The sequence below is a fragment of the Montipora capricornis genome, chromosome 9 (assembly GCF_036669925.1).
Source record: "Montipora capricornis isolate CH-2021 chromosome 9, ASM3666992v2, whole genome shotgun sequence".
NCBI lineage: Eukaryota > Metazoa > Cnidaria > Anthozoa > Scleractinia > Acroporidae > Montipora > Montipora capricornis.
Genome location: NC_090891.1, coordinates 32262273 through 32274772, shown reverse-complemented (window position 1 = coordinate 32274772; position 12500 = coordinate 32262273). Strand labels below are relative to the sequence as shown.

At 39.6% G+C, this 12500-nt stretch overlaps 1 protein-coding gene across 3 annotated transcripts in view; it reads left to right on the top strand.

Annotated features, from left to right (window-relative positions):
- Positions 1–12500, top strand: part of LOC138017008 (melatonin receptor type 1B-B-like) — a 33609-nt gene that overhangs the window by 20265 nt on the left and 844 nt on the right. Inside the window, exons 1-2 of one of the 3 annotated variants that reach the window (XM_068864209.1) lie at positions 7749–10244; positions 10956–11659. The exons of 1 other annotated variant lie outside the window; for it this stretch is intronic. In XM_068864209.1, the coding sequence (XP_068720310.1) occupies positions 9185–10244; positions 10956–11128 (1233 nt within the window). In that variant the 5' untranslated portion in view covers positions 7749–9184 and the 3' untranslated portion in view covers positions 11129–11659. Of the gene's footprint in view, positions 1–7748; positions 10245–10955; positions 11660–12500 lie in introns of those variants that run through there. One more of the 3 variants, XM_068864210.1, reaches the window with a different exon arrangement.

Here is a 12500-nt window from a genome sequence, read left to right as displayed (position 1 = left end):
TCCCCATTTTGGACCTCAAATGATCCCGAAAAAAAAACTGAGGAATGACATATAGGGTGGAATGGTCTGGATAGAGAATTAATGTGAAGATCGCTTATTTATCGGACACAATCATCAAAAACTAGAAAAATCGGGTCTGCCTGCAGCCTCGGTTCAGGGACATTTCTTGTTGAGCATGCATGTCTTAAAAATTCAAATGTCTTTGCGTGTCAGTCACGCGTGACCAGTAACTGCAAAACCACGAAACCAAAAATACAGTCGAGATATTCTAACAACTCTGGCAAACACACGCAGGATTCGAGAAACGGGCAATTTGATATCTTGCTCAATCTTCTGGCTGACAAATACGGGCTGAACGGTCGTGTGGATCTTATGACTTAAATCTTCAAGATGGGCACGCACAATATCAGCTGAGGCCTGATCCTCGAACGGTAGGACAACACGAATTGGGTCTGATCGATCGCTGACAGTCATTGACATTTGGACGGTTTGTTCAAAGCTCAAGTAAACGTTTCAGAAAAAAAAAACTATTCAATTCATTTTAAATTTGGACAGTTGGAAAAAATCAGATGGATTTTGATGAAGCTATATAATTACGAGTGTAATTGCATCTAATTCTGATTGGTTCGTGGTATTTTGGTCAGAGCCACCTTGCATACGGAACCTGCGCCCGCAGTGCGCGCGGCAGTCAAAACCGTGCTATCCTGTCAATCATTTGCCCCTTCACCGGAAACAATGCATTTCGGTTGTTCGTAAATGACGTTAGGGCCGTTTATACGAGAGAAAATAAGCCGCGGCTTACTCTGACCGCGGCTTACATAAGACGCGAACACCCCGCATAAATGGTACAAAATCTACGTTCACGGCTTTCTTAAGCCGCGGCTTATCCTGGCCTGGGAGTTTATACTCGTATAACTAGTAGTAATCAAAGATTAGGAGTGCGTTCTCCGCCTGTGATAATAGTTGTCTGTTGCTGAAATCATTACTGTGAACGGCGGAGGTGTTACAGACATATAACATACTGACAAAGTCCACTATTGTTCTGTGGATTTTGATTTCCTTGCTTTATTTAATGCGATTCGATATGACCTTTGATGACACGTTGCGTGACGGCTCCAGTTTCGGTAAACTAGCAAATTCATGTTATTAAACGTCACATTTTCACTTTTACTGGTAATGTTTCAGCATGAAGGCTGATTTCTAAAAAGAATACTTGTGTTACATCTAGTACTCCGGGTATTCTGAGCTGGAAGCACAAATATCAGCTAACATCTGTAACCTTTGCTCTCGCGTTTCCGGCCCGTTTATCCGTGGTTTATGTTAACAAACTCCCGGAAAAACTCCGTGCGACTGGCAATAATTATTATTTCCGCTGATGAATAAAATAAGTCAGCATTTACATTGCTCTTCCTTAGTTCTGGCTTACTCTTATAGGTCTTGGCTTCAGAGTACTCTTCCATCGATTCAATTTCGACCTTCGCTGAGTACAGACTAAACAATTTGTGGCCACTGGAACTATATATTAAAGTCAACAAATGTAATCAAAATATAGCCAATGAAATATGGCTGTTCCCACGCGTACGGTTAACATACCAAAGCCAAGGCGATTCGTTGCAGCTGGAGCATCTCGCAAAAACCGACTCGAAATCCTAACTCGAAAATCCAACTCGAAATCCTAACTCGGGAGTTAATTTGTCTCATAATAAAGCTGAACTACTGTAATAAGACGCACGTATTTAATTTCGTAAACAATTTGCGTGACGCTACGGACACAGACTCGCCGGCGCGTGCTTTATAAAAATAAAAACTATTCCTTCCAGAAAAATCATATAAATATTATCGGCGCATCTTACAAACTTCGAATGAAGATCTTGTTTTTTTTAACGGAGAGCACTTTACCGTTTGAATCAGCGAATTAAGCACGGTAGAACCGAAGATGTGTTTTTTTTTTTCGTGTATGCCGTGACATTGCACAGTGCTCTCTCGCCGGCAAGGGCCTTAGAAAAGCAAACTTTTCCCTCGCCATTTCACATCGCTGTGTGTAAAAATAAGAAATATTTTAGCTTGTATTTTAAAAATAATTTGTGTTAGCAATATTCATCATATTATAGGCTTGTTAGGTCCCTGGGTGTTTTTCGAAAATCGCTAAAGTACATCTACCATGAAAACTCAAAACACGTCGGTTAAACAGAAAAATCCAGCGTATCGAGGCGTATTAATTAATCCTTTATACCACAAAGGTAATAAGCCGTTGGAGCAAGAAAATTCGGTCTTATTCTCAGATCAAGTGGGCGGTTGAAAAAGGCAAACAAAAAATCAGGTATGATCCTAAAATAGATTGGCGACGCGCTCATTCACAGGCGGTGAGCGGTGAAAGGAAAATGAAATGGAACGTCATCGCGGAATGTCATTACTTTTACTTGTAATTTATAAATGCAACCGACGAAGGGTTTAAATAAAGTTTGAACCTTCCAACACGTCCGACAAACAGCGAAGCACGAGGCAGAATGATAAAGCTTGAACCTTCCAACACATCCAACAAACAACGAAGTACGAGGCAAAATGTTTTGCGCAACGAAATTGTGACGTCATTCAAAATGGCGCCGAAAAGTTGAACCATGGAACGAAAAAACACGGGTCAGCTTTCGCTTGTGTGCACAGGGAACCTACACGATAACAGGCAACCCAGAAGATTAGGAAGCGTTCTGTCGAACGCAAATAGTTCCTTTCGCCTAATATGTACGACGCGGCCAGAGTAAGCCACGGCTTATTTTCTCTCGTATAAACGGCCCTATTGTGGTTGATCTACGCAAGGACGCGGTCAAAGTCTTTATTCGCGAAGTTAACTCAAATAAATATCGATACGGTTTTGCCGTCTTCTTGCACTTGATTCGAAAATACCAGCCTGAATTCGTCTTAGAATAGTTAGAAAAAGCACAAATAAAAGCCAAAGCACAACAGGTCACGTACGAATTCTGCTCGCCGACAACCCAAGTTTGTTGACAAAAAAATTGCCACAAAATGTGTTAAATGGTTTTCTGGCCCTTTATTACTAATGGCGCTCACGTTTATTTTAAATGGAGTATCGGGAAAGAAAAATTGTCAAGCTGATATTTTTTTCGCGTGAACATACATTTTCAAGTAGCGAAAATTTGTATAAGCACTACAAAACGTTTACTAACCATTGCCCGAAGGAACACCTTTTAGAAGCTGCAAGGAAGCCGCTGATGAATTTTGCACAAAAACCTCGGCCCCTAACACCGGAAAGCCAGACTTGGAAAGTTTTTCAGTGGAAGGCTCGCTAAGGCAGAGTTTCTAGAGCTAATTTAAACTGGGGAACAGAGTAACATACATACATACATACATACATAATCTTTATTTAACGTGGATAGAAACACTTAGCTGAAGCTATTTTACAGGTTTTCCACAAAATAATATTAAAGAAAAAAAGAAATATATACATAAAAATGTAAGAATATGAATAAAATATCTAGTATCTAAAATTTCAAAATTTAGGTAACTAAAATTTAATGTTCCTCGCTGGTTTTTTTAACAAAATCAAAATATTTTAGGGAACAAGGGAAGAAAACCAATTTAAATTTTAGGGATCAAAAAGCTGGGAACAAGTTTGAAAGTAATTTGGGGAACAAGGAAACACAAGCAAATATGTAAAGGGAACAAGGATTCCTCTCCCCAGGAGGGCCTCATCAAATGTTCTGCGTCTATCCAACAGCTCAAACAAGCTATTCCAACAATTTTTGAATGACCAACAAGAAAAGAACACTCTCTTAGAGAAATAGATTACTTACAATAACACTTAAGCATGCGAAACAATGCTCAGATGCTTACGAGCACCCTCATGCCCATGTTTGTAAAAAAGCACCATGAAGTATTCCTTGAGGCTGGCTGGTTTAGGCATTGTTTCATCTTTCAACATTGGGCAAAACCAAATCAACTCCATTCTCAGAGGGCACTGGGGAAAGAAGCTAGAAGAAAAAACTGGCCTTGATCCAATTCTCCGAAGGTAATCTTTACAGAATAAGATCATAGAAGGAACACTTTTGAGTGCCAACCATAAGCCTTTTAAAACAAGCGCAAACAATATTAATAGTCTTTAAATTCACAAAATGTCAAACAGCATATTTTAGTCTCATATTCAATTAGATTTGGCTGCAATGTTCCTTAAAACTATGCAGAACTATTTACCATAAAATGTGGAACATTTCCTTCCTATCTAAATATGCCGCAAAAGGGCTCCAAAAAGCAAACAGTTAAGTTTTTAGATTAAGATACACAATACCTAAAAAATAAATTACTTGATGTGATCAAGACATTGAATGACCAAGCAATAAACAAATGGCAGCAATGTATGTTAGGTTCACAAAGTGGGAAAAAAAATATTCTTCAACTGATGTTTCAATATGCATTTAAATAAATTTTCTATCAACAATTCAAGGGACTGACTCTTCACTGGTATTGATTTACATTTCCATGATAAGTTTGAAAGTGAATCTGGCAACCACAGTGCCCTATGAAATGGGGCAAACTCTTTAAACTAACATTGTAAAAGGGACACCATTATTGATGCCCTGCGAAGAACAAAGATTAAATTGAAAGAAGAGTTGGTCTGGAGTTTATCCACAATGAACAGTTAGTGGCTGCATTCACCAATGTAGAGAACAAACACATCAAGTCTTTATGTCAAGCAACCAGGTGTTCAAAGAGCTATTCAATTTCCAAAGAACTATGGTAGTGTGCAACAGTGCCTGGGTGAATTCGGGTACCTGGCCTGAAACTGAAACTTGTGGAGCCAAACAACTTGTTGAGCTAAGTACTTAAACTGGGTAGATAATTATGTCTACAAATATGGTCTATTCAACCAACAGTTTCTCCTAATTTTGTGTACCATTCACTTAATGGTTCCTTAATAAAAAAATCGCTAATTCAATTAAGGATTCAAGTCCTTTGAAATCATCAAAGTTACTTTGTGCCACCAGGAACAAACGAAAAAGTACAAGCACTGAAGACAAACAGCTCACAAAAGATCACAAAAGGCAGGACTCCGTTTAAAACAGCAAAACGGGCCGGGGATCCTCGAGTCACTAAAAAGTGCTGCATGCTACGTAGATGTTTGCAGAACGATCGCAAGTTGTAATCACTGAAAGAAAACTCCAATCCAGATCTGATAGACGATGGTCGTGCAAGACTCACCAAGCAAATGGAACACCCGACAGGATTGTTTGTTGTCTGGCACAGCAGATGAACGAAAAATTGTTCCCCTCACTATTAAGTTCCAACCCAAGACCAATCTTGCCCAAATACAACAACAATTTGGGCAGCAGGCAAGCTCATCACAAGCCACCGAAGTTGGCATAAAGCAGCATAGCGCTTCACCTGAAGTTCGATCATGATGGACACAAACAAGAGATGAAAAAACTTCATACGGTCAGACGACCAAATGTGATTGATCAGTTATCGGACATCAAAGTGCTGAACAGTACAAACCAAGGGATTTCGTCGTAAAAATGTTCACTCAGCAACGTCTTCTTCTTCTACAGAATAAAGTTCAAAAGCGATCCTGGTTGTTAATCACATGCTAGACCAATCCATAAACTGGATAAAGTGGATTGGCAAATATGAGTCATGTTCAACGAAGCGACGGTCAAGAGAGTCACAACAAAAGGCTGAGCGAATGTCCACCGATCTAACCAATCAGAATGTAAACAATTGGCGTGACGTCGATAGCACAAGGATAGCACAGTTTTTCCCTCTCGCTGAATTCTGATTGGTCAGTTTAAATTTCAGTAGCTCTCACAGTATGCAAGGCAGTCTTAAGGACACCCAATTGAAAACCGATCGCCAACAAAATAGAGTGAAAGGATCTTTAGCTTAACCGATTGCATTTGTAGAATATGTTACTCTTAAGGATTCATTTGGAAATATTTACTTAACTGAGCAGAAGTTGGAGAAGGTCAGGAATGAAAGAAATAATAGTTTAATATGCATTTCTTAAGATTTTTACCGATTTAATTGGGAGGTGCCTCGCATGGGACTCCAGGTCCCGTTTGCACCTTACCTTTTGGTGGTTTTTTTTTTTTTTTTCCTTCTTTTTTTTTCTTTCGGACCTGTATGTAATTAATTATTTAGAAGAGAGACTCAGACCAATAAAGTTGAAAAAACAAACAAAACAATTTTTTTTCTAGATGGTATGGTTACTGAATGTCTTATTATCTCTTTATCCGTAGAATTTTAAATACGGACAATGGATCGGCCTGCTCACCATCCGAGTTTAATCGTCACTCCTTGTTTATACATAGTGGACATCACGTGAACATCTCCGCTATTTCTGCGTGTTCCTGTGAAGGCGACGGGGAGCAGTGAATGAAAACAAGTGAATGTCCTTCAAGAAGTCTGATTCTTCGAAATCTGTAACGAAGAATAACTGAAAAGTGGCGTTTATTTTTAGGATTCAGTCGTTAAATTTTAAGTGCTACTATGAGGAAATTCGCATCTTTCGTATCCTACGCTTCCGTTTAAACGAGAGTCACACTTGAAGATGTTCATCGAGCTCTTGCGCAGTCCCGATATTGCCAATTACGAGATAATACAGCGGTTTCCCTGTCACGCAATAAAAAAATAAATCGAGAACCTTCCAGTGGAAAAAGTCAAGAATTCGTGATGTTGTAGAAGATAAATGAAGAAGATACTTCTCCAAGTTTTAGGCCCGTGCGTTTCCCCAAACTTCAGATATTCGTCGAAATGTTTCGCAGAAATTTACAGAGCCCAGTATGAAAACGCCATGTTGGTGCACATCTCTGGTGCACCAATATGGCGGCCGGAAAATAGTGTCAACATCTGTTACTTACTTTGGCTATCTAGGCGAGTGATCATCTGTATTGAACAGACAGCTATTTACTTAAGCACTTTTCCTAATTCTTTAAATTCTGAAAAGGCTCAAAACCATGAGATAAATATATATTTCTCAATAAACTTGATCGTCGCCTCGTGTCACGCACCGCTATAACTCAGAAATTCAAAATGCTCTGGTTTCCAAACGAAGCACGCTATTGAGCTTTAAAATTGCAAATGGATACAAATTTACCGCCTCTTATGCCTGATGAGGATAAAAACTTTCGTGACTCTTTAGTTTTGGATTTTAGAAAATGATGACGTCACGTGAAAACGATCTATACAGCGGATGCTTCAAGTTACAAATGAAGTCAGCTTGACACCCAGCAATTTCGCAAAAATATATGTGTTTGCTTTTTTTTTTTTTTTCCATTTCTTCTCTTTTATTTTGGGCAGTATACATAAATGGCAACAACCACTTAATTAATCGTTAGACCAATGAGCCTCGTTTAAGAAAAAGAAAGTTTTTTTTATATATTGTTGTTTTTATTCTGTCTAGTTAAAATTGTGATTGATCCGAAGACAAAAAAACAATTTATCGGGAGCGATTTTAGCATAGCGTCTTAATTCGGATCAATTTAAGCAAGCAACCATGGACAATAACCATAATTCCGGTATACGTTGCGTCAACTGGCTTGATCTATCGGCGTACTGCACAAGTTGAAAAAGAAAGTCATGATTTTGAGAAAGAGACGATACTACGTAGATTTGATTATTTCGTAATGCATTATATTTTGGCTGGCAAACCAGCCTTCTTCACGTAAAACTATCATTGTTTCTGAAGAAAGCAGGTTTTGTCATTACTAAATACATTACATTACTAAATAATCAAATCTGGGTTGCACCGGCTCTTTCTCAAAATATTTTCTTTTTCAACTTGCGCAGTACTACGGCGGTGATTACACGAGAAACCCGCATCCGCGCCAGATCCATACCTGCAGGGGCCGGTATGACTTCCAGGCAGTTTTTTTTTTTTTGTAACCTTGAAAACATGTTAAAAGATCAGCTTTCCAACACTAGCGTTTGGCAATTTCACAAATGGTTTTCGGGCCCGGAAAAGTCCTCGGGATTTCGAGAAACGGGCTCGCTGGCCTTAGTTGTTCAGGTTACTGGAGAGTGATTTATCCGGCGGATAGCGCTATCCATCGTTCGAGCAACTATAACCAGAAGTTCAAATGGATTTCGATTTCGACACAAGGCAAATACATTGTGCTGGGGAGACTATTTAAGGGGTCACCCAGATGTCGTGCCAAACTAATGCGCAGCTTGCGCGCGGCCCTAAAACTCTAGGGAGCCTCCTGCTGAGTCCTGCCTTATGTAAGAACTTACTTTATTAAAACTTTATTCCGAAAGCCGCCTTTTTCTCGACATTGGGTGCATCGTATTAAAATTGGTTGACTTTGCCGCTACAGACTGATGTGTTCCAAAATTAATCAATCCGGCGGAAACTTCGCAATACATTTAAATTTTTCAAATGGCTGTTGATAACAGCAATCCAAGTATTGCCTCAATTCATAAGCATACTTTTCCGGTCAAATATAAATATAGCCCTTGCTTATGGGAAAGATAAACATATATCTTTGATTTTCGTCAGTCGAATAACAAACTATACAAATATTTAACACTTCCCACACCTCATATTTCAAAGGTTCATGTTCTTCCAATCAAAACTAATTTAGTTTTTCCTTAAAAGAAAGATGAATACATCTTCTCCTTTATTTTTTCAAGTATATACACAGTTTTATCATTTCATTTTAAAGTTCTATTTATTAATCTTCCGTTTGACAGACAGGGGGAAACAGTTGAGTGTCAATGGTAAAGCAAATTACCACAGGTAAAGCAATATCACCACAGGTAAAGCAATATTACCACAGGTGGTGCATCAGTTGCCGCATACGTTTGTAACATTGACCAACACAATAAACGTAGTCTTCGTACTCACCAGGGAAGTTAAATTAACAAGGAAGAAATTTTTCGTGGAGTGCTATTACGCATTCCTGTACGAGGTCGCACTGACGTGTTTAACTTTCGCAGGAGCAACTCTTAGAAGTGTAAAGTAGATGAGTGTCACAAAACAAACGACTTGAAACAAGATACCATATCAGCTCAAATTTTAAATGGAAGAAGACATTTTGCAGAGGTCAATGAATGCTAATTTATTGCCTTTTCTTAGCACTGTCATTTATAGCTGCTAAATGCGTAATACTTGAAAACGCATGACGTCAGACTGACACAGCCAGGGAATGATTTTCTATTTTTTCATTTAAAAAGCACCATGAACGCCACGTTGTCCTCGCTCGAAAACTTCGCCCGTCAGTTACAACACCGTTCTAGAGCGATTCAAGTTGTGGAATCGTTGTTTTTCATCTTGATTAATTTCATGACTTTTTTCGGCAATCTTTTGCTTGGAATCGCCGTCATCAGAAACCCGACTCTTCGCAGAACTGTTCCCAACATGTACATCATAAGTTTGGCAGTTTCAGACTTTCTGATGTCAGTGCTGGGAATTCCATTTTCTGTAGTTTCTGCCATAGTTGGCAAATGGCCGTTTAAAAACTTTGTTTGCCAATTGCAAGGTTTTTGGATCCTCCTCATGTGCGCTGTGTCGTTACAAACTTTAGCCATCACTGCTGCTAACAGGTATGTTCGAGTTGTCTGTTCCCGTGCGCTTTACCAGAAAATCTTCAACATGAACACTACAAAAGTAACAATTGCGATTCTATGGCTGATGGCCTTTTTAGCGCCTCTTCCGTATGTTCTCGCCGGACATGAATATATCTTTCACACCGGAAAAGTCTTTTGCGCGCACAACCCGGAGACCTTGAGTGCTGGTTATGGAGCGTACTTGGTTCTGGTTTTCGTGGCTGTGCCACTTATCATTATATTGGTTTGTTATACGAAGGTCTTCATGACGGTCCATAAACACAACGTCAGGTTTCGCTTTCGACATCAAGCAAGAGCTCAATTTCGTTCTTCGTCTGAAAGCACCTTATCGGTAGAAGAAGTTAACGTTACGTACATTCTCTTAGTAGTTGTTGTCGGTTTCTTAACATGTTGGACTCCTGTATTGGTCATCGATTTAATCGATTTTATAAACGCAGATTGGAAGCTCAAACGTCAAGTTTACGTGAGTTACACTTGCTTCGGTTGGGCCAGCACGTCCATCAATCCGATCATTTATGGTATCATGAATCGTACTTTCCGAGCAGAATACCTGAGGATCCTCGCGCCCTTGAAGGCTTGGCCTTCCGAATTACTGTCAAGCAGCGGGAGAAGCGTTCGCGGCGCAAGGAAAAATGGAAGTCGCAAAACTTCGAATAAAAACAAAGTATCAGGTTCGTTTGAAGTTGGGGAAAATGAAGCTAAAAAGAATGTTGTTGTCCCCAGCTGTCTGGCTGGCGGCAGAGATAAGGGTGAGTCCAGTGGTCAGCAAATCAGCGACATCCCCTTGTAGCATGCCGAACTTATCGATTAATAAAACGAGGCCGAAATGACACCTACTGATATCTCTTCAAGAAAAAAGATTTTAAGTTCAAGAGACGATAAAGTAGTTGAAAGTAGCGCACCAAGTAAAAGTAATTAACATGAGACCAGACGATCTTGTTTCTTGGCTAACACGACTACTTTGGCAGGTGTAACAAACCACCCAAACGAACAAGCGGCTAAGCCGAGTGACTGACTTGCTCTTGATTCGTAATTACTGATGATATTTATCTTGTCCAATAAATATAAAATAATTTATTCCTTTTTTTGAATCCCTGTAAAGTCAATTTTTTTTTTTTTTTTTTGGTTTTCCAATACGAATTTTCACTTGATATATTGTTCCCTAATCACTGATGCGGATTGTCAACATGATTTTAGTCTCCTTTGTTTTTCGAATATTATTATTAAATGTGGAGACATGTGCTCCCTGCGCTTAATTAATTAGCACTTAAGTAATTATGTATGTTGTATAAACTTCCGTATGAATAACGATTAAAAAATATGGTAAACACTGGCATTATGTTGAAGACTGAAATTAATTCCTGTTTTTTCGATTTGGGTAGGAAATAACATCAAAATGCGTCTTCATGGCCCTTCCTTTCATAAAAAATGGAGCCTTACTGCGGGACAGAGTTCAACGCATACTATTTTCGTCGTTTTTCGAAATCTCTCGCGTTATTTTTTGATGACGTTGTTTTCTCAAGGTTTTGAACGGACTGACCTACTAGCGGACTAGCTGGCATTTCGCCGCAATTTCAAGTAGTAGAAAGGTAGCCATAGTGATCACATGCATCCCGTCATACCGAGGCGCTGGTTCGGTTATTTTTTTCTTTCGCTTTTTTCATTTCGCCAAGGCGAGTGAATTTGTGTCGATTTGTTCGAAGTATCTGCAGTGAGTATATGATTGATACTGTGTAACAGAACATCGGAAAACTGTGTACTGGTGTGTTTTCTAGGAAATAGACGCTGCATTTCGTACCGCCAATAAGTCGGAGTTGCCATGCGTCGACCTTTTTTTCCACTGACACCCGGTCATCACCATCTCAAGACTTTTAGCGACTAAGACCCTGAGAATTCTATTGAAATTTGCCGACTCGTTTAAACTTTAAACGAGTTGGGTGGGAAAGGAAATGTTTTCACGGAATTTGTGGTTGTCACTCGCTAAGCAACCTGGAAAACCGCTCGTGAAAACTCGGCCAATATCTAATCGGCGAGATTTTGCCTTCAATCCAACGCGAAACTTTTTGTTTGCACAAGCATCGAACAATTTATCGAACCTTCCTTTTCCGGCGTTACGCCTTGACCCGCACGTTTTTTCTTGAAAAACTCTCTTTTCTGGGAGCCTTTGGCAACCAGACCGGACCGGCTAGGACAAGAGTATTGCTTTAAACACCATTTAATCGTTGAGTTCGTTACCCTTCAACTCGATTTAACTCCTTTCGACATACTTCGTATTTTTGGCGGTAACGGACGCCCATATTCTTTCCCACCCTGGCAAAATTCGGAAGAAAACGGCTGATTTTCTTCACCAAGAGCTCTCCCCGCTCTGAATCATTAAAGCAAAATTATATTCGCAGTATTTGAGGTCCTGATTGGTTGCCAAATATCAGGAGCCCATGCGGAGGATCGAGCAAATCCCATATATTTTTGTCACGGCGTTTTCACAGACTGATTTATTTTTAGGATTGAATTTCCCGCGAATGAGACTCCCGCAGGAGCCCGATGACCAATCACAGGAAACTAACTTGACGTCATAGCGTCACCGAACCGGAACTGCCTTTGGTGTTTTAGGGCAAAGGTCGTCCAAAAATAGATAAGTCTGTAAAAAATGCCGTGGCATAGGTTTAGTATGGGAGTTGCTCGTTCCTACTCATGGACTCCAGCAAATATTCAATACTAAGTTTACAATAGCAGACGGCATCAACTGCGATGAACCATTATCTTTAACCCTAGCTGGGCGAGCCGAAATATAGTACACTCAAAATAATCAAATGTACTTTGTATCGGCTCTTCTTCAAACTATCTACTATCTATGTACTACCCAACGTACACCGGAAGGATTACATGATTGTACACCATTGTCATGCACTGTATTGCCTTAAAACAAT